This window comes from Prunus dulcis, chromosome 8, assembly GCF_902201215.1.
Source record: "Prunus dulcis chromosome 8, ALMONDv2, whole genome shotgun sequence".
Classification (NCBI taxonomy): Eukaryota; Viridiplantae; Streptophyta; class Magnoliopsida; order Rosales; family Rosaceae; genus Prunus; species Prunus dulcis.
Window position 1 is genome coordinate 7,614,221 of NC_047657.1, and position 23,225 is coordinate 7,637,445.

The following is a 23,225-nucleotide window of genomic DNA, read 5'->3' on the forward strand; positions in this document are numbered from 1 at the left end:
GCTAATGAGTCTCACGAATCAAATCGCATTTAATGTGGTTGCTTAATTTCTCCTTCGCCACTAAACTCTTCCTCAACTGTCGAAATCAGCTTCGAACTCAGCTTTGGGTGTGAAGCCCATTTGAATAGTCTTAACTGTTGTGCGTGCCTATACCTTATGCATGCTAGAAGCAGGGTTCTTCACGGATTCCGAGGGGGAATTTGGGGTGAGTCTTGTCAACTTGGTATCAAAGCATTAAGTTCAATTTCCTGTGGACTCTACACCTCGTGTGCATCCTTAGTATTGTTAAGTTTAGTGTGTTCAGTTATGAAATGATGCCTCTTCGATGTGGATTTCAGGTACATTACGTAAGTTCATCTCCTTTGACACGTGGCGAACTTTAACTTATGGGTTGTTAAAGTTGTTTGAGTTAACTGTGAGTTTTGGCTAACTATAATTAAGGAGTAAAGGTTCTTGGGGTAAAACGTTTTTGTTTATTGTGCTAATGAGACCCGAAAGTAACTCTTGTGGTCTCAAAACGATTTTACCAAAGGTCTACTGGGCTTGTTATTGTGAGCCCGGAGTTAATCTTGTAGGAAAGTTTGCGATAAACTTTCAAGAAAAATGTTCGGTGTTTTCAAAGTAAACTTGTGTAGGAAGTTGTTATGAGTGTAACCAGAGGAGGGTAGTGGAGATTGTTAACCAAATGATGACAAGTATATCACTGTTAGCAAGGGAACCATTTAGGTGACATCTATAGTGTATTGGAACAAAGTTCCATATGACTAAGTACGGGTTATTGGAGTGCACGTGTTTAGTTGAAGGGAAGTAAGACTATTGAGCCTCTCAACTGAGTCTTGAGGGTTTGGTGGTGAAAATATCACTAGTGGAAGCTGAGGAATGAGGATACTTCTGAGATTGTTCTTGTTCAAGTTAGGAATAACATGGTGGTAGCAGGTGTGGTTGGTATCGTGATTCACTCAAGAACTTGAGAGGATAATGATAGAGAAATAGTTTGTATGGGGGTCGGTTTCAGTTAGTTGTCTGGGTGGCATTAGACTAATGCACAAATGTTTTGGTTCATTACACTAGGGTGTGTGAATCCAATGGTTGTGTTTGAGGACCGAGAAAGTTACTATATGTTGAGGACTAGTATGACTATTTCCTCAGTGTTGACCATTTCCTCAGGTGGAACTGGTTGTGTGTTAGCATGGGGAATCTTGAGACTTATGTTTCAAGATGTTCAATAACCTAGGTCTAGGGAAATTCAACTGATGATTGGAGTTGGCGACAGTGTTCTTTGCTGAAGAGTTGAAAATATTACCGAATCGGTTAAGAGTTTGTTGTGTTACACTTGTGCAGCATCCAGGGAAAAATAATGTGGTTGTGGATATCTCAAGTCCGAGAGTCTAGTGAGTCTTGGAATGATGATGGTGCAAGAAAAGGAAGGTGTCGGAGATTGCATCCAGTTTGTGTTACCTTTACCTTGCTCATGCTTGGATTCCAAGGGGAAATCTGGAGCAAGTCCTGTCAGGTCTTCCCTGGGATTCGACCCTAATGGGTCTAGCGTGAAGGATAAAAAAGGGTATGAGGACGGATTCAGGGAATTTTTCGGGTATGGTATTTTGGGAATGGCGGGGTTGGTTTTCTAATCCCCAACTGTAACCCTCCCCATTTAGAATATATACATATATGTAATTTATTTTATCATATAATTATATTATTATAGCATATCTAATGGGAATGATCTGGCCTCAAATGAAAAAAACACACTTTCTAATGCATGTGTTTGACCCAGTCCAATTTGGCCTATGGCAAGATAAGGCGCTGGTTTTGCCCCACTGTTAGCCTGGGCAAGAGTGGACCCCACGATCAAGTTTTGAAAAAACAAAAGAGCGAAACTTTTGCAGACTTTTCCAATTGCAAAGACCATTGACAAGCTGCCACATGGTGCCCTCAATGGCAATGGCCTAATGGCTATAGTTCTTGACCTTTTTTGTTTTTTTTTTTTCCAGTTCCTAACTTGCTATCTTTTTCTTCTTCTTTTTTTCTTTTCTTTTGTTCATCACCTTCTCACCTAAACAATCTCTCAATTACTCCAAACATTTCTACTTGTTTGTCTTTTTTCATTTTGCTCAAAATTGTTGTTCTAAAGTATGGCTCAAAAATAAATTTTCTTGTTACTTTTGTTATGCTTTGATTTTTATCACAAATAAAATAGTAATAAATTAAAATAACAAGTTTTGAGTTTTAGCCCCTAGCCCACACCACCACTAGAACCAAAAAAATTTAAGAGGCTAGATTTTGTGAATAGTATCATTTTGAGGGGCCACAACAACATCTAGCCCCTTATCCCTTACCCTTGCATGTATGATGGTGGTGCTACTTCTATACTGATGATCATGTCTTGAACATGTAGTTATGACATGTATTAATTTTTAACTAGTCTAGATTTTTTAGTTAATAAAAATGAAATTGATGCATATCTTGTGCTAATAATGCTTTTATTTTCTCATTTAACAAAGTAACTTTTTATGTTTACTTTTTCATAATGGGGTAGGTCGGGGAACCCGTTCCCCAATGAAGACTAGAATGGAGAATCCCCGACTTGAAGATTGCGGGTATGAAGGCTGGGATAGGGAAAAAAAAAATACTTGAAATGGGAATAGAAATAGCATACCCACCCCCGATTCGGCCCATTGTCATCCCTAGCAATATTATGTTAATATCCAAGTTTCAAACAAGTCTTTTACAGTTAATTAGCATTGACTGTTAAGTAACTTCCAATTTACATAAAATGAACTGGGTATTGGAATAATTATCCACATTTTGTATTTAAAACCATTTAGTTTTGGTTGTTGGGCCTTAGTTACTTAAACCATATAATTGGTCCAAATACCTACGAAATTGGGCCATGCTAATTTTGGTCCAAATAGGGTGATTATTAAAATTTATTTCATTTAGAAAACCAATTTTAGGCAATGAAGATAACTGTAGAATATTTTTTCTCAAATCCTTATTGCTTGCTTGGGAAGTCGTTCTATATAGTAGCTTCACTTAAATTTAATGAAATGATCATGTAACTAATATGATACTCTCACTACAGAATTTTGCATTACTTGGGAGCCTCCCAACTTGGGCTATTTCAAGCTCAATGTTGATGGTTCCTGTAAAGTGTGATTCTGATACCATTGAAGCTGTAGGAGTAACTCGTGATGACAGAGGGGATTAGATTGATGGCTTTGTGGCTAGTTTCTTTTCTTTTCTTTTCTTTTTTTTTTTGGTCAAAATCCAAGAAGTTTTTGGGTGGAGGCTTGTTGTGGAACAAGGTATTAAAAACCTAATAGTCAAAATGGACTCTGCTACTGCAAATATGCTACTTCAGAAGCCTGCGTTACATGCTTTCCATCCACCGGCTACCTTGTTGTCTAGCTAGGGTGAACTTCTAGGCCTCGTTTGGTTGGCTGGCTTAAACTGGTTAGAATAAACTTTGAAGCATTGGATTGGACTGACTTGGACTGACTAAGTTTTGAGTCCAATACTATTCATTTTTGCACCAAACAACATATTGGAATTAATTTTATTTTTAATAAAATCAAAATTTTATTTTATTAACAATAATCATATGCAAAATTCCAACTTTTTGCCTCAGTGTCTTTCTTTCTTTTTTTTCCTTCACTTTCTTCCTCTGTTTTCGGTTTTTTTTTTTTTTTTCTACTCGAAATTTCAGTATCTTTCTTTATCATATAAAATTCATATTTTTAACCAGAAAAAGAAAAAGGGTCATTCTTTTTCTATCATAATAAAATATGTCTTTGTTATTATACAATATTTATAAAAAAGATAATTCTGGAAGGAAAAGATTGTAGACTAAAAACAATATTAATAAATAAATAAAAAGAATATGCAAATTCTGGAAGGGAAACAAGATCTGAAAGATCTTCAATGCAAAGTGAAAAATAAAGGAAAAAAAAACGTACTCAACATCTAACCCAAATCTTCCAGATCTTCAATTCTAGAAGGGAAACAGAGATGAATGAAATTTTTTTTTCAAAGATATCAAAAGAAATCAAACCCACAAAACCACACTAAACATCTAGCCCAGAAAAATAGGCTAAGAATTATCATACATCTCAATATTTGGCAATAAAATCGAAAAATATATTGAAAGAAAGCCAAGTAATCCAGAACAGAGAAATCAGTTATTAAAAAAAACAAAAGAGAGAAGAGATGAGAGAAGAGGAGAGACGAGAGACGAGAGGAGAGAGGAGACCACGCAGAGCAGGTTGAGGGAGCAATGCGAAGCACACTAAGGGAGACGACGCGAGAGAAGAGAAGACGAAAGCTCATTTCCACGTAGTCTTCGAAACCCGTGTCTCAGCGTGGGTTTTCAAATCCGGTGTATGCTGGATTGATATCCAGAATTTTTTTTGAGGCATAACCAGTCATGATCCATTAAGCCCATCAAACAACAGACTAAACCCATGTTCATTTTAATTAAATTTGACCAGTCCAATCCAACCAACCAAACACGACCCTAAAGCATTTTGATCATTGTTGGGGATTGCTTGGCCAAGGAGAGTTACAATTTTGACTTGGGCCTTGTTGTGTTTGCTGATGAGTCATTCTACGGTGAGAGTGTCATATATAAACTACATATATAAACCATATCAGCCACGTGATTCATTTAAATAGTAACTTCACTTAAGTTTAATGTAATAATATGAAAGTCCACATAAAGAGTCCATATATAGCACTCTTTCTGCAGAATTTCGCAAATGATGATATGTTATAAGTTCATAGAACTCTTACTATTTCTACTTTTAGTTTTTGTGTTTGGGGTTGATTCCCCATTTCATCCAAAAAAAAGTAGAAATAAAAAATACACATCACACCCATATCCATTCATTGTCCCCCCCATTATAAAAATCACAAGATAACTCTAAAAACAAAGGAATCCAAGTACATTATTCTCATCTCTCAACAAATACACATACAAGCATGCATAAAAAGACACATCCAAACCACAATACAGCTAAGGTGTGCAGTACGTACCACCACCACCACCATCATATCCCTCCACACCCCAATTATTTATACTCACACACAATACTGACAAACTCAGAAAAAGCACCACACAGCAGAAGCAAATCTCCACATTCAAACTAGAGATCTCCCTAACCACGAGCCCATACATTTCACTGTACAACAACAACAATTACTTTCCACACCCACATGTAAAACAATCTTACCTTTTGCTGCTGCTGCATTATTTGATCATAAGAAAGGGCCCCACCTCAACTCAGCACCAAGCAATATACTCCCCCACACCAGAAACTTTCTCACCCTTTAGAAATCTCCCATGCGTTTAAGTCTTTGGTGACTTTCCTTAATCTTTAACACCCAAAAAGCTAAAAGATAATGATTTCTGGTCAACAAACATAACCCTTCTTTGATCATCTCCGGCGTGCAATATCATCCCAATGCTTTGCTTCCTTTATTGGCCCATTATATACACTGCTATTTATAAAGAGAAACCAAAAGGCAGAGAAAGGGCCCCATAAAACCAAAGCTACCTTGCTGATTTCAAATTCACCAATCATTCAAGCCTGGAATTCTGGGGGCCTTACCACCTTTTCCCTTAGCATGGACGGAACGCAGCTTCTTCATGGAAGCTCACTCCCAGAGTTTCGGCTGCAAGCTGCATAGACTTCAAGTATTCTATAGCTTTGTCTATAATGAACACTGAATCCTTGCCCTTAGCATCAGGAATCACGCTCTCAAAAACTCTAATTTTCTCACGAATTGTGTCTTTTTGGACTTCATCTTACCCACAGTAGAATGTATTTCCTCTCCTTGGATCTGGCCAAGTCCGTAGCTCGATTCCATATTGTTCCCGTGCCCGTGAGATCCATACGGCTGTATCAAATTAACAACAGTCTCCATTGGTGATAATTGCCTGTAACCACCCTTGAGTAATTTATGCCTTTTGTTTGAAGCATCAGAACTGATGACCTTCTCTGTTAATTCCTCCACATGTTCTTTCTTTCCATAACTCACTTGAAGATCTATTGGAGAATGACCCGTGCTTTTTACTTCATCATCCTCACCACAATCACTGTCATTATCATCTCCGTCATCATCATTATTATCTTCATCATCATAATCATCAGAGTAAAGCAATGCATTGATTTCTTCTGTGTCTTCATGCATCTCACTCTCTTCAATTATGTGATTCTCACCGATCTCTTCACGCAAGAGGTACTCGGTTGAACCAATTTGGTCCATGCTGGTTGTTAGTCCTGCTTCATCTGAACCATAACCATAAACGAACTTTTTACTGGCAACAAAGGGTGGATCCTGGCTAGGAGGGCAATCAGAATTATATATTAGCTTTGTTTCATTCCCAGACTGATCAAAAATGAAGAATCCCTTCTGGGAAGACCCTGGATTTGCATTTGGCACAGCCATGCGACCACCAAATCCATAAGAAAATGCTGACTGCTTTTCATTAAGATAAGAATTTGGTGGAGGAAATAAGGTCTGAAAATATGGAGGTAAATGTTGAAGCACCCCATGACCTTCATTTGTTTGTTTCGCCATAACACCCTGAACACCAGAAACTGTGGACCCTGGCAATGCCATATGTCCAGAAAAAGGGCAAATGCCCTGATTTGTAGATGATGGTAAACATTCCTGTTGCCTGGGCTCAAGCAACATGCTCATATGATTCAAATTAGGCAGTTGCCAGGCAGAATTCTGCTCTGGGAAAAGCCAAGAGTTGTTGTTTGCCTTAACCATCCAACCAAAAAGATCACCTATACATAAGAGAACAAAGATGATCACTCAAGCATGACCTATGATTATCATAGCTACATTGACAAGCAAGACATTACTATACCTGACAGGAGATAGATGGTGCTTTGACCTGTAATGTTCAATTACTTTCTGGGTCGTTTCAAGAATGGAAAACAAAAAGGAACAGAATACTACAACTTGCGGCTTGGTAAAATGACCGAAAACCTGAATAAATCTACGTAACAGGCTTAAGAAGATGTCGAAAGTACTCAGCCTGCAGAACAGCAGTAACAAAAACACATTATTAACTACGCTTCTTACAGAACTCTAAGGAAATAAGTGTAAATCATTTCGTAACAAGCAACTAGTATAATTCTTACTCTCATGAAAGCATAGTTGAGAGATTAAAGAAAATAGGCCAGCAATTGATCATGTAAACAGTTGAAAAGAATTCACATATTGAAAGAAAATGAAAGTTGGTCACTGTATGCAACACTAACCTGGCAATCCTGTAAAGGTTGAAAGCATGCAATCACTCTAACTATTATTGTTGGTCTTCCTGCGATCCCATTTTCATGTTTCAATGCCCGAAATCTTGTTTGGCTTGCTCCTTGGCACACCATAACTACACTTGAACCTTGATGGAACTACTCAATCTAAAAGAATACTGGAAGGAAGACTAAACAGATACCCGATTTGCAGAATGTGCACACAACTAAGCCAGATATTAAAATCAGCAATGGAGGAATCTACTTTACTAGAGAGTAAGAAACAAATTGAATAACTGGTGATAGAGAAGAATAATAAAGGCCAAGCTAGATATGATGATCAACAACTGATGAGAGCTACACTGCGAGGATAATATAAAAGAAACTAAAAGGGGTTTGAACTTTGAGACAAACAAGGTTTTGCTTTCTAGCTTCAGATGATCCTATAAATATCAAGAGAAGTGAGAAAAAACTTATTTGATCCCATGGAAAGTTGAATGAAAATCGACAAAAGGATGAAGAACTTAAAGTTCAATGAATGCAGAACAATTTACAGAATAACCCTGCAATATAAGTTCAAGTGCACAACTTTCCGATACACGTCGACTGACAGACTCAACCAAGGCATATTGTTTCTCTTCTCTGTGATATAGAATTATCCAAACTTCTGAATTGATTTTCTCTCGATATTTCACCAATTTCCTGCACATATAGTACATACAACTAAAAGTAAGAGAACAGGAGACTTATCAGACCAATAACATAAAGCCCACTAATAACCCAAGAATTAAGAAACCCAACAGAAACAAAGATGACCCACTAAGCATCTGAAGAGGCAGCAAGGGAAAGGAACACAGAGAAATGAAAGGAAGAAAAGAAACTGTAGACTTTGCACTTTAGATGTTTAATCTTCTTAAACCTTTTTCCTCATTTTAAAATCTGGCAGCTGAGAAAACAAATCCACCAAAACTGATTTTTCATTTTACTAGCAGAGCAGAGGGTCCAAAGAGAAATCCAAATACCAAATGAAAAACTATAAATAAATAAATAAAAAAACATAAATTTAAAGCCACAAGGCCGACATCCTGTCGAGAAAAAGCTTAGAAAAATAAAATTAAAAAGAACAACTTTTACAGTTGAAGTGCGTAGAACAGAATGAGGGTTTTACTGTTCCCATAGTTCCCAGAAATTCAAAACTTTAAGATCCAACATCCCTTTCTCTTTCCTTTTCTTTTCCCTCACTTTTCTCAGGAACCAAACGGATGATATCGACAAAATAAAATTTATGAAAAATAAAATGAAGAAGAAGAAAGCAAACACCAAATTTAAGAACAAAGAGAAGAGCTTTTGGAGAATGAAAACAAGGGATTGAGATCACGGACTTACAGTGCAAATTGACAAGCTTGGATGGATCTGAAGGCGAAAGCTCACCGCTCAGTCACAGCAAACACAGAGAGAGAGAGAGGGGAAAGTTTTTAGCTGTTTGGTAGTTGGACAGAAGATGTCTAAAGAAGTGAATTTGTTCAGGGAATGCTATGATTATATAGTCGTTTATATGACCATTTTGCCCATCCCAGTTGCCATTCTCTCTCCTCTGTTAGAGTGGCACTGTTACTGTAAAAGGTTCTGATTGACCTGCAGACAACCATTTTTTTATTTTATAATGTATTTCTTTTTGTTTAATGTTTGGCAGTAACATACAGTTCAGAGTCTTCAGAATATTAGATTTGGCTTTACTATTTTTCGTGTTTCTTAATCAGAGCATGCAATTTTCATATCCATGAATATTCATTATTTTGTACTAGTGCTTGTGCTAATTAGTTTTTTCTTTCTTTCTTTTTTTTTAATTATAAAATTAATAAAGATAAAAATAGGATTCATGTTTTGATTTGTTATTATTTTAAATTTGTTTAATACGAAAAAGTATAAAATTATTATATTATTCTCATTTATTTAATTATTATATGATGGGAGGGCCTTTTTTAAGTATTGCATTTGCAACGTGTCAAGCCCAAGTTTCCTTTTTTTCTTTTTTGGACCTAACTAGGTGTTCATGCTCTTCCGTTCTTCGCCATCAATAGTAATGAGCTAGAGATGCCCTTGCTATCACATTACAAAAGTAGCATTAGACACCTTGATGTACGCTTAGGATATCTCCAGTCAGAGGACTAAATGTAATTCAGGGTTAAATATTTAGTCTTTCAAAATATTAATTTTTAAAAAAATAGTGCATGGCTAAATTTTTCCATCTCCAATCATGCAGGGCTATATTTTAAGGTCATTCATATTTTATTATTTTGAGAAAAACTATGGTACAATACTCATGCATTCCACAACTATGTATTGTTTAATTTAATTAAACTACTATTTGGAGAAAATATTCCATGACCAATCCATTTCTATAATTTTTTTTAAACAACACTTGAAAAGATTTAAAAAGGTGACCACATTTATTTTTATATTATATAAAAAATAAAAATAAAAAAAGGATGGGTTTCAATGGTCTTACCTCCAACAGTCATGACCAGTAATTTTTTTTAATTTTTTTTACTAATTGAAAACATTTAAAAAGGTGACCACATTTTAAATATATATAATAAAAAAAGGTTGGGTTTCAATAGTCTGACCTCCAATGGTCATGACCAATAATTCTTTATAAATTTTTCTTAAACAACACGAATTGAAACATTTAAAAAGGCCTTTCAAAATATATATAGATGACGTCAACACTTTTATTGTTGGCTATTGGATATGCATTTGCACGAGATGATTCGTGTTCTTGCCCATACTTGATAATTTATCTTCTTCAAAAGCACATACATGGGACCCACAAAAAATTTGGCCTAGGCCAAAGCTGGGCTAAATGTGGCCCGGTTGGAGAGCTAAAGGGCCAAATTTGGCCCTCCAAATTTGGCCAAAATTTTATTTAGCTCATGACTAGAGATGGGTTTTGCATTATTTTAGGGCTATATCCCAAGACTGGAGATGGCCTTACGTCCTAGTTTCCTAGCCTTTAATACCAAGATTTCATTAAAAAAATTTCTCTTCATTTATAGTCGTAATTGTTTAAGGCCAAAAAGTGTTCCTTCCTCGGTCGTACTCACTAAATTCATATCTAGTGCATTTACCGACATCAATTGTACCCTCAGTTTTTTGTGTACTGGCACACCAGCAATAACACACCGAAGGACGTTCAATTTACCTCAAAATACAGCATGTTTCCAAATAAGTTATTTGATTTTAAGGTCATTCATTTTGTATTGAGCCAAGGGCAGCAAGGCCGAAGCTCAGGCTTGCCTTGGCCATGCCTCCCTCCACGTCTAAATATTCTAGCTTTGGCAAGCGAAGGTCTAGCCCTGTGAAAAAAGACTTTGAATTGCAGGTTAGTAGTCTCAAGTTGGAATCCCCATGGCACTTTAAGTGTGCGTGCATGCATGCGTGTGTGCCTCTCTTTGGTAGGCATTTTGGCACATGAGACATATGTGAAGCCCAATTTTTATGTTTTCTAGACCTAACTAGGTGTTCATGCTCCTTCTTTCTTCACCATCAATCGTAAGGAGCTAGGAATGTCATTACTATCACATCACGAGAGTAGCACATGACACATTGACATACGCTTACGTCTTGTTTCTTAGCCTTCAATTCCCATATTTAAGTAAAGTTCTCTATTTTTTTAGGGAGGTGATTTTCCCACTCCCTTTTTTTGCACTTGCACTCCTTTTTGCTTTTAAATACTTTTTAATCAATTTTATTCTTTTGTTCTTTCTCTTTCTTATTCTACCCTTACTCTACAATTCCCTTTAATAAGAAGACATGTACAATCACTTACTAATATTATAAAAGAATAAAAATATGAGACTATTATGCATACCTTGCTCTCTACATATCTAAGCTCTTAATGACAGTTTGGTTAGCAGCATTCTTTGTGTCTTCTATCTGTAAAAACGTTAGCCCATAAATTTTATTATCTATATAGACAAGTATGGATATATTTAAATTATCTATATAGATGAGTATGTTAGCCTAATAATTTAAATATATCAGTTTATACCACACATGCTATAAACTGATAAAAGAGTCAAAATCAAGAATACGAGACTACACAATCATCTTTAAGACAATGCTAGCACACCATCAACAACAAACTTAAACAAACCTCATAATGCAACGAGTCGACGACCAACAAACTAGAAAACAAAGTATCCAGCACATCAAATCTGCCAAAACACTAATCCTTCTCAGCAAAATCCAAGGACAGGCGAACCACACAAATCTGCAAAAACAAAAGAACAAAAATCAAACCAACAAAACAAAGAGGGAGGGGAAGAAAGAAACCCAAGAGAGGGGGAGGGGCGAGTAGAAGGAGGGGAAGGGATGGGATGGGAGGAAAGGAACTGATAGGAGAGGTGAGGGAAGGAAAGGGGAAGGGAAGAGCTAGAGAGAGGCCGCCAACCCCCAAAGGGGGCGGCAGCTAGAAGCCTTAGCCTAGGGTTTTAATTCTTTAGTCATTTTAAATACATAAATTTACGTGTGACGGGAATATATGTAGCACAAAATGAATGAAAAAATAAAGAGGGAAAAGTAGCCATCACTCCTCAAGTTTATTACAAGAGTGTTAGGTGATGATAAGTATAATAATTCTAATGATAATAGCATAGACATTCCATGTGGCATTCACTTATTATTTATATAATCTACTCATTAGAAACATAATCTTGTGATTGAAAGATTTAGGATTTCTAATTACAACGTAGGATGTCATAAGGCCATATGTGTGCACTATGGAGGAGCCAGCCATCAAGTGCAAGCTCCAATACTTTGCACACTAACAACAATCATAATGCTAATATATGATCCGCATGTATCAATAACCTATGAAACTTGAAAAAAGATAACAAGAAAACTCATAGGCATGGTGCCTTACCATGTTGCTTATGGGTGGAGGGAACAAGTGTCAAATAACCCAATTGAATATATACATCCAATCATAAGGTCTGCCCTTTTGGTAGCACAAAAATATGCTCCAAAATTATGTAGTTGAGATGCAAATGCTAGAATTCAGGGATTCCTCTAATCTTTTTTAACTAAAGTTTATTGAAACCCCATCACTTTACCACTAATTAGAATTATTATTTCAGAGCATTGCTTCAATTGATTAGGAATTATATGCTTGTGCATTCTTAAGGAATAGTAGTGGTAAGTGGGTCAACAACAACAACTCTCGTATGGTTTTAAATTTGCTTTCCTTCTTTTGTAGAGAAACATGTTTAAATTTGCTGTCACGCACTTGCTTCTCTAATTTTATTTTTCATTACTCAACAAAACAATCATGTCTAAGCTAATGGTTATAGTATCAGCAAACTTTAATTAAAACAGTGATGGAGAGTGGGATTGATCAAGGCATGTAGTTAAAATTATTTCATTTGTGCAGTGAAGTAAGGATACCAACCACGTGGTAATTATTGTGGTCAAGATAGGTTTCATTAATAAGAAACAAATCATTACAAACAGGGAATACATAATATTACAACAGAAAAAAATTGAGTAAATTGAACCAAGCCCAATATTACCACAAACCTTAACAACCCTACCAAAAAAAGGTTATAATTAAACACCAGCCGTAGCCCTGATCATTGTCGCCGCCGCCGCCAAGTTCATCACCACCGCAACCACAAGAACATGGTTTCGTGAAGACACCCGAAAGAACCGACGGGCGAGACCATATGGTAATTATTAAGATGTATATTTTTTATTTTTTTAAAATAAAATTAAGGATGAAAGTATATAATATAATAATAATAAGAAAAGTGGCAAAGATAACCACATCAAAGGAAATCAATGAGTAGGTTTGATTGTCTGGCTCGCTGAATCTTCCACCTTCGCCTCTCTTTGGTTCCATTTTTGTATCTGATTCGGGTGAATTTCGTTTAGTCCTTTGTTTGTTTCCTTTTAGCCATTTTTGGTCTTTCTATAGAATTTCATGTGGACCAAAAAAATAAAAGAGAAATCAATGAGTATCATGTTTGTCATGATGCTTATAATTCCCTCCTTTCCACATAGGGTTATACTTCCAACAATCATAATTTTGTATTTAGTGGTGTGATTAAGGGAGAATGCAGATGTAAGAAATTTATAGCTTAAGTGGTTAAAAATAATTTTCCCTGCATTTGAGATTCTACGTTCGAATCTTCCCTCTCTTAATATTGCTTGTAACTTTTTAAATAATCTAAATAAGGCCGATATGTGCGAAACTGAAAATGAAACCTTTTTCATATATGAAAAGAAAAAAAAAACTTAAAAAAGTTCCAAAGATATTCGTAGTACATGACCATTTGGACTTCTTGTGGAGGCTAGCTAGTTTTGCTTCAATAATGATGGAATCGGATGCTCAGCCGGCCAAGCATGCCCATGTACAGACTTTGCAAAGCATGTTCTCTCGAGAAGGACCAAAATGGTTAATAATACGGTCCATGCATTTGTAATGGGCTGGAAATGGCCCCTCCTCTTCTTTGGTCTAACGATGCTTTTTTTGTGGATGGAAAAATTAGCATAACTTCAAGAAAGAAAAAAGTCTCGGGCATCATTAAAAGGCATTTCCACAAGTTCTATGAGTGCAAATCCTTAAAACCAAAACATAGTATATATTATACCGAGAGTTTAAGGATGCCTTATTTTTTAATGCACACACCTTCCCGAGGGCTATCACGGTGCAATTCAATGATCAGAACCGTTTATATTTTTTTGGCTAAAATGTTCTTAAGGTTTACGAAACTATCAGATTGCATCCTAAATGTTTTTTTGTGTCACTCGTGGTCTTTAAGATTAATATGTGCGATCACAAACAGTCTCTGTCATTAGGTTCCGTCAAAAGCTCCGTTAGTTTGTTGACGTGTCATATATATATATATATATCACAAAACATCCTTGAGGTTCATGCACCTATCACAAATGGTCCTTACGAAATTTTTTAATTTTTTAATTTAAAATTCATAAAATTGTGATTTTCTTTTTAAAATTATTTATAAATGAAAAAACCATTTATAGAAGAATTTTAATTTTGAGGACCATTTATGAACCATAAACCCTTATTTTTTTCATTTTTAAATTTTATGAATTTTAAATTATTTAAAAAAAACTCCATTAGTTTGTTGATGTGACATATATATGGAGCCCACATCTACAATAATATAGTACCATATGTATTTAAAATATAATATATATTTTTAAATAATTTAAAATTCATAAAATTTTAAATTTATGAATTTTAAATTAAAAAATTTTAAATTTTGTAGGGACCATTTGTGATAGGTGCATGAACCTCAGGGATGTTTTGTGATAGCCACATCAACAAACTAATAGAGTTTTTGATAGAACCTAATGACAGGGACCATTTGTGATCACACATACTAACCTTGAGGACCACAAATGACACAAAAAAACATTAAAGATGCAATCTGATAGTTTCGTAAACCTTAAGGACGTTTTGTGATAATAAGCCTATTTTATCGTTTAATCTTTGTCATGTTCAAAACTTCATCTTTAAAAAAAAAAAAAAGATGAAGGATGAGCAAACCACCGCTAAGTAGGTATAAGACTAATAGATTAGTACCAATTAATCTTAAGGAATTTGAGTAGTCTCAAAACTACAAGGTTAACTAAAAAGAATTGTGTCCCAATTGAGTTAGAATACATCCCTTTTTAACTATAGCCTACTCACATACTTTTATTGCATGAAATATGATTCATATTGCTCTTGAAATATTCAACATAACTCTTTAAATTCTTGTTTGTAGTTGATTTTCAAGGCCGGTTCATTTAGGTCTCATCATTTGGCCCGCAGGCTCATGGGCAATGGGGGCCCGCCCGACCCATTGGAAAAAAGCCCGGTCCGGCTCGTTATGGGCTTTGAGATGGCCCGACCTACCTTGGGCCAAGCTAGGCTTGGGCTTGGGTGTCCGAAGCCCGCCCAACCCATAGGCCCGACCCGATTAAGCCCAAGAAGCCCGGCCTGGCCCACCCACAAAAGCCCGGCCCGTTAGGCCCCCATACATATATAATTATGTATAAATAAGAGTTTAGGTTTAGGATTACATCACTTAAATCACATATATAATTTGTTTCATTTCATTTACTTTTCTTTACTCATTCCTAGTTTATAATTGGATGATTAACACATTAATTTGTGTCAATTATTAATTCAATAATTATACATATATAAAAAAAAAATAAGATGAACAACATATCACATCACCAAATATAATCATATCACGAAACATAATCGTACCACCAAATATAATCATGTTTTTCTTGAACACATCACCAAATATTTGCATATTTATTCATACCATCCTTTAAAAAATATTTTTTTGATACTTATTATTCTTTATAATTATTTCTTAAAATGTATTACGATCTAATTATTTAATAACCTCAAAAATAATACTTGGTTTTATTATTTTTGTGAAAAATCTTATAAGTTGTGTGACTTTTTGGGGTGTTTTATGAATTTGGTTTGATGTGAAAATATTGGAATTAAGTGAGTTTAATTTCAAATTTGGACTAAAATGCCCTTGTGATTAAGTTTATAATTTTTTTAATGAAGTAGGGCTTGTTTAGGCCCGACCCGTTGAGCTTAGCCTGGCCCGGCCAGATGGGCTTTCTCAAGCCCGGCTCATGGGTCGGGCTTGGGCTTTGAATTTTCTTAAAAAATCCGACCTGATATTTTCTCTCTCCTCTTCAAAGCCCGACCCGACCTGGCTAAAGCCCATTAAATTTGGGCCGGGCTAGCCCGACCCGGCCCATTGACGAACCCTAGGTTCATTGATTTTGGAGATCCTTAAAAGAAATAAAAAATGCCTAAATCCTAAAAACACAACCCAAACTTAGCCCAACTTGAACTTTTAGGGTCAGGCCCACCAAGCCCAGCTTAGTGACAAACCCTAGAAGGACAAGAACAATACATTTTAAAGAAATTCATTACAATGTGTATTGGAACTCCAAAAAGGGCATCCAACATTTTTTCCCGTATAAAAACATAAGCGGCAAACTGTACTATGAGGAGTGCATGATAATAATAGTTCCCTTTAGATATTAATAAGTTATTTTTTCTTCTTATGCGTAAGGCTATTGTTGGTGTTACCAAAAATATTGAGGATAATACTAATGAGTTTGGTATAAAAGGATGACTACTTTTTCCGGTATAAAAATGATGTTATTTTCGGTATTCCCAAGTTACCTATTTTAAAAAAAAAAATACCGTTCCTAACAAATCAAGAGTGAGATTAGGGATGGCAACGGGTCGGGTAGGGACCGGGTATGACAATACTATCCCTATTCCCGCTCTTCATCCCCGAACCCATCCCCATTTATTAGGTTTCGGGGAATCCCTGTCCCCGTTCCCGTCGAGGGACTATCCCCTATACCAGTTCCGAATCTCTGAATTTTTTGCATAAAAAAATATTTACAATACATTTTAACATTAAGTTTCATATTAAATTATCATTCAATACATCCAAATTAACTATAAAGTTCAACTCAACTATTCAAAATCACATCAATATGAAATTCCATAGAAAATTACGAAAAATTAGGAGAGGGAAGTTAACTTAGGGTTAAATATAAATATTATAATTATATATTTATTTATTTAAATATAAACATATATATTTTCGGGTCGGGTTCAGGGATAGGGACTTCGATACTATCCCCTCCCCATATTCGTCGGGGATTTTTCAAGTTCGGGGATCCCCGTACCTGATACCCATTTAGCTCCGAAATCTCCTCCCGTTAGAGTCGGAGACACCTAGATTAATTTTCTCATTTAAATTCTAAAATAAAAGACCGAAATAAAAAATTGAAATTCAAGAATATTGTCTTTAAAAAAAAAAAAAAATCAATTAACACACACTTGCGACTATATTAAAGCTCTCAAGTAAAACAAATAATATCGTCCCTAGTCTATATTAAAACTGTAAAGTCCCAGAATGAATCAAATTATAGGTCTACGAGTGGCAACTGACACGTTCCCGATTTATATGAAACACACTAAACAAAACTCATTTTTTTTACTAACATGAGCCTCTCCAAGTCAAAAGCGCAGCACAGCACGCCGAGAAAGAAAAAAGGTCTAGTCTCACCCTCTCACTCTCGGGTCAAACCACAACATCTTCCACCCACAGTTAATAGAACCCGCGTAAGCACACGCTTTGCAATTAATACCTCCGTATCTATAAATCCACGCTTCTCCTCTTCAACTTTCTCAAAACACACTGCAACCCTCTCTCTCTCTCTCTCTCCCCTGAAGTTGGAAATTGAAAACTCTTGTTTCGTTTCATCTTCATTTTTCTAAGTGTAATTCATTATAATCGCAAAATGGGTGTAAAAGGCTTCGTTGAAGGTGGCATAGCTTCCATCATAGCAGGAGCTTCCACGCACCCACTTGACCTCATCAAAGTCCGCATCCAACTTCAAGGCGAATCCCACCTCCCCAACCCTGCAATGCAGCCTGCTTTCCGCCCGGCCCTCGCCTTCACCTCTGCCACCACCTCCATGCCTTCTACATTCTGCGCACCCGCGCCCCAACCACCCCGAGTGGGGCCTGTCTCCCTTGGACTCCGCATTGCGCAGACCGAAGGCGTTAAGGCGCTGTTCTCCGGGGTCTCCGCCACCATCCTCCGCCAAACCCTCTACTCCACCACCCGCATGGGCCTCTATGACATCCTCAAGCGGAAATGGGCCGACCCTGAATCCGGAAACCTCCCCCTCCCGCGCAAGTTAGCCGCTGGACTGGTCGCTGGAGGAGTTGGCGCCGCGGTCGGCAACCCCGCTGACGTGGCAATGGTCCGCATGCAGGCTGACGGGCGCCTCCCGATCCACCAGCGCCGCAACTACAGGAGCGTGATCGACGCAATTCGGGAAATGTCGAAACACGAGGGGATCACTAGCCTGTGGCGCGGCTCATCTCTTACGGTGAACCGCGCCATGATCGTGACGGCATCACAGCTGGCGTCTTACGATCAGATGAAGGAGGTGATATTGGAGAAGGGCATCATGAACGACGGGATTGGGACCCACGTGGTGGCGAGCTTCGGGGCCGGGTTCGTGGCGGCTGTGGCGTCGAACCCGATCGACGTGATCAAGACGAGGGTGATGAATATGAAGGTGGAGGCCGGGGCTACCGCACCGTACTCGGGTGCGTTGGATTGTGCGATGAAGACAGTGAGGGCTGAGGGTCCCATGGCTTTGTATAAGGGCTTCGTTCCTACCATCTCAAGGCAAGGACCTTTTACTGTAGTCTTGTTCGTTACATTGGAGAAGGTCCGGGAGCTCCTCAAAGATTTTTGATTTTTTTTTTCCCTTTTTGTAATTAACATTCATTCATTATTTTCCTACGAGAAAATCATATTTTATTGATAAAAGAAGTATTGCAAGGACTTGTAGTTTAAGTGATTAATAAAATTTACTCATGTAATCAAGATCCTAATCGAGTAAATAAAATCAAGAGGATTAACCACCCAATTAAATGAATCATCAATCGAAATATCAAACCGGGCAATACAATGACAAATCCCATTACATTTGCAGATCTATTGAGGGATGAGTGCAGCTCAATATGAGACACACACACACACCCATTAAATTGCCCAGCTGCTTTGTTGTTTTCTTGGAGCCTGGGGGCAAAAGGCTGCAAAATGTTTGATAAAATGTCTCAAAGAAGGCAAAGGAATGGATGAGACCTTGTTTGCATTAGGCCAAACTTTACAGGTTATTTGTAGGCTCCATTATCCTCTGCATCCGAGGCGAGACTCTACAGATTCTTGCCCCCGGAAAGGAAAATTCCTGGATCCGTCAATGCCCCGTTACACCAACTAAGAACACAAGTAAACCCTTCATCCTTAGTATGAGAACGAAGGTTCTTGACGAGATTAATGATTTTACTCATCCTCTTTTCAAACCAGTGAATTGCTACAAAATGAAGCTTTAGGAGCCTCAGATTTGTTCAAGCATGTTTATCGAAAGCAAAATTAACAAAAGATGGTCTGGCCAACATGAGATCTTATGAACTTCGTTCTATCTGTTCTAGTTGCTGCTGATGTTAATTTGGCTAGACCCAAACTGGTTTTCTGTCGAGTTATTTTTATTGTTGGATTTCGGCCCGTTTCACCTAAAATAGAAAAACTCCATTATAATAGGTAATCAATTCATTAGATGACAGAGAGAAATCAGACAAAGCCATAAAGCCCACGTCGCCTCATTCCTATTTTATTTCCAGTGTTTCCTATTTAATTAAGATCACATAATTAAACAAGCTAAATAGCACATCTAGGGCTTAATTAATACCACCCCGTTCCTAAATAAATAGGGCTAAGGCCAAGAACCAAGTGACTTTTGGTTTAGTGGTATTTATCTTCCTAATGCTAGTTAACATTGCATCAGAACCAATCCTTAAAACGTGTCAAATACGAAAGGTCGCAAGAAATTATTTCTAGGATAACCATGTGGATATATCCACCAAACCAAGTATTAAAAAAAAACAATGAAAAAGGTCACAAAAGATTACACACCAAGATTTTTCGAAAAATAAAGTGTCATAATACTAATATAAGCCCATGGAAAAGCAAGTTAATTAGGATAACCATATAGATTTGCAGAGGGTCCGACTCCCTGCCCAAATGCTTACTCCGCACCGAGGACTTCAATCTCAAAAACCAAAGCCGAATTAGGTTGTATCCCCCATGCACCAAATCCGTTAGCACCATAAGCATAATCTGGAGAGCACTGCAAATTCATCAAGAAGGAATATGAGATGTTAATGTGAGATAAAGTGCATTCCAGTTCCAGACTTTCAAAATGCACACCAAATGAAAATAAGAACATGAGACATTCCTAGCTTCTTACATCTTAAATCACTAATTTAGAAATGGCAGATTGCTAGTCGAAATAATAGATTTAAGACACTGGAGTCTGGGACCATTCAGTTTGAAGAGGAATTCATAATTTGCGCATCAGTCAAAGAAATATCAAACATTTTGCAAGGTCGCAAATAACACAATGAGAACCAAGCCTAGAAGTTGTTGGTAAATTTCAGGATGGGGCAAAACATGTTGTCCCATAAAGAAGAAAAGAGGTAAATTAACTCTGTTTCTATAGAAAACAATACAGTACTCTTAGAGGAGTGAAAAAATGTGCGAAGATTCATGAAAACATGACCTAAATATGGGAGTTTATTGCTGAAAAATGCAAAGAGATCAATTTCACAATGACAAACAAATACAAATGAGATACTTAAAAGTTTTCCAAATGAGTCTTTAGGATCATGTTCAAATGGCCTCCTAAGGGCCTTCTAATTGCACCACGAAAATTTTATAATAAGCTTCAGAGTACAGCAAAACTATTTGTTAAATCATAGAGCATAAATCTTCCGGAGCACAGAAGATGAGCATTACCCGTAGACGAGCAACTTCTCCCACTTGCATTTGGAGCACACCTTCATCCCAACCTACAAATGGGTTCCAACAAAACAAGTCATATATCAGAGAAAATATGGAACGAACAAACACACACACATACACACAATCACATATATGTGTACACATACATAAGGAAAAAACATATAGTTACCTTTTATAACAGCACCCTTCCCAATTTGGAAGCTGAAAGGATTCTGCCCAGGGTCCTTCGTACTAAAAAGATCAAAGAAAGAAAAAATTACATATCAAATTTATATAATTCAATTTTGGGAATATATATACAAGCCTGAAAAGACCCATGAAAACATTTATATAAAAAAATGCTCACCTCCAAAACTTCTGACTCAGATCACCATTTTTTCCTGGGTTAAGGACACATTCAGACCATATAATGAAATTCAACTACGATAATTATATTGGGTTGAAAAACATTCAAGGTTCAAGCAATGAAAATAAATAAATAAAGTAAAATTTTGTTTTTATATTTCATAGCTCGATATGTGGCTAAGAAAAAAGCAGATTTTAAACAGTAATAGAATGAAGAGCTAACCGTAACCAGTGCAATGAACGGTGACCTTCTGACCGACGGTCGGTTTTGGACCGGTTCCAGCACTCACGACTTCCCTCTCCACTCCCATCTTCTTTTCTCTGTGCTCCTACTGTTGTTTGCTCTCTTTGCTTAGGGTTTTGGTTGTCGAATCAATCGAAGCGTTGATCAAAATAGAGAAATCAATCTAAGATCGTTCTAGTCTCGACCAAAAAAAATCTTAAGATCTTTTTAGCAGTTTTGTCGTTTGAAAGCCCACTGGGCCTGTGAACTATTTTAGTGGGCCATATAATCATGCATTTGGTAGAATTCTAAAGAGTTGACCGATTCTTTTTCATAACTGGCACTAGGAAAAATTCATTATGCACTATTTCCTTATGAAAATTCAAGTAAAAAATGGCAATGTATGACCACTATTTTGGAGTGATAGAACATTTCACTTTTCATTTTTCATTTTTAAAATTATCACTCTACTTAAATCATTAACTTTGCTAGCTCTATCTTCAATTTTTTTTTATTGGGTAATGAAAATTTTGTTTTGTTTTGTGTTATTTGTTTTAGGCTTATTGCTTCAGTGCTTCTTGAAGCTATGATCAAATTTCATATTGCTCAATGAAATTAGGACTCGGCATCTGAAGCCAAAGTACCGATACCGTACACATACCGAATCGTATCATACCGGTTTTATCCCATTTCATTTGGTTTTAGGCTGCATTTGGTATGATACCGAACCGTGTCAACTTTGTATGGCATGATAGCGGTACTGGATATTTGATACCGTTTAATCCCGTATCGTACAGTAACAGAGACTAATTTTTATACTTCTTTCACTCTCGATCTCTCAGCCCATTCGAAGAATCTCGATGACTAGCTCTCTCTCTCTCTCTTTATCTCTCGATCTCACTCGATCATTCAAGCTCTCTCCAAGCTAAACTCTTCTCATCTCGATCTCTCGACGATATCTCTCGATTTGTCTCAGTCTCACTTTGTCGATCTCTGTCTCACTCTTTCGATCTCTCTTTGTCTCACTTTCTCAATCTCTGTCTCACTCTCTCGATCTCTCGGTCTATCTTTGTCTCACTCTCTCGATCTTTCGATCTCTCTCTCTCTATTTGGAATCTCGATCTTTCGATCTCTCTCTGCTAAAATATGAAAACTATGAGAGAATATTTGTTTGTGGGAATTTTCTTTGTATTCTTCTCCTTGTAGGAGGTCATATTTATAATACAACGAAACCTGAATGGACAAGTAAATAATAAATTCTTAAATCTATTTATAGTAGGAAATCAGGAATTAAAGTAAATCAATTACAATTATAATAGGAATTCTTGGTGTGTAAGAAAAGTAAGTCAATATCCACAAGTCACACCAACACTCCCCCTCACGTTGGTGCATAGATGTCGCCAATGCCCAACTGATCCAGTGAATTGTGGAATGCTTTGCTAGAAATTGCCTTTGTCAAAATATCCATCAATTGATCCTCGGATTTCACAAAAGGAAACTGAAACACTTTAGCCTCAAACTTCTGTTTGATGAAGTGTCGATCCACCTCAACATATTTAGTACGATCATGCTGAACCAGATTCTGTGCAATGGCTATAGCAGCCTTGTTGTCACAAAATAGATTCATTGTGGATGTAGGTTTATACCAAAGTTTAGTAAGCAACTTTCTTAACCAAAGAAGTTCACAAATCCCTTTAGTCATGCCTTTGAACTCGGCTTTTGCACTGGATAAAGCTACTACATTCTGATTCTTGCTTCTCCATGTCACCAAATTACCTCCCACGAATGTGAAGTAACCCGATGTGAATTTTCTATCTGTTACATTACTTGCCCAAACTGCATCTGAATAACCATCAATATTTAGATGACTATGCTTTGAGAACATAAGTCCTTTTCCAGGTGCAGACTTCAAATATCTAAGTATCCGAAGAATTGCATTCA

The 23,225-nt window shown here is 36.8% G+C and overlaps 3 protein-coding genes across 3 annotated transcripts; 1 reads left to right on the top strand and 2 right to left on the bottom strand.

The window, feature by feature from the left end:
* Window positions 1-5,338: 5,338 nt before the first annotated feature.
* LOC117637509 (transcription factor bHLH143) lies at window positions 5,339-8,786 on the bottom strand. The gene is given in 5 exon segments (XM_034372412.1): window positions 5,339-5,793; window positions 5,796-6,797; window positions 6,881-7,051; window positions 7,278-7,967; window positions 8,652-8,786. Coding segments are annotated over 2 exon segments (1,158 nt in total). The 5' UTR covers window positions 6,781-6,797; window positions 6,881-7,051; window positions 7,278-7,967; window positions 8,652-8,786; the 3' UTR covers window positions 5,339-5,620.
* Window positions 8,787-17,545: 8,759 nt separating this feature from the next.
* Window positions 17,546-18,739, top strand: LOC117637209 (mitochondrial uncoupling protein 4-like). Its single transcript, XM_034372047.1, has one exon. The coding sequence runs from the start codon at window positions 17,637-17,639 to the stop codon at window positions 18,606-18,608; it is 972 nt and encodes a 323-aa protein (XP_034227938.1). The 5' UTR covers window positions 17,546-17,636; the 3' UTR covers window positions 18,609-18,739.
* Window positions 18,740-19,724: 985 nt separating this feature from the next.
* Window positions 19,725-21,528, bottom strand: LOC117637210 (peptidyl-prolyl cis-trans isomerase FKBP12). Its single transcript, XM_034372048.1, has 5 exons — window positions 21,285-21,528; window positions 21,063-21,096; window positions 20,886-20,947; window positions 20,711-20,763; window positions 19,725-20,042 (listed from the first exon to the last, which is right to left on the bottom strand). The coding sequence occupies exons 1-5, from the start codon at window positions 21,370-21,372 to the stop codon at window positions 19,941-19,943; spliced, it is 339 nt and encodes a 112-aa protein (XP_034227939.1). The 5' UTR covers window positions 21,373-21,528; the 3' UTR covers window positions 19,725-19,940.
* Window positions 21,529-23,225: the final 1,697 nt, after the last annotated feature.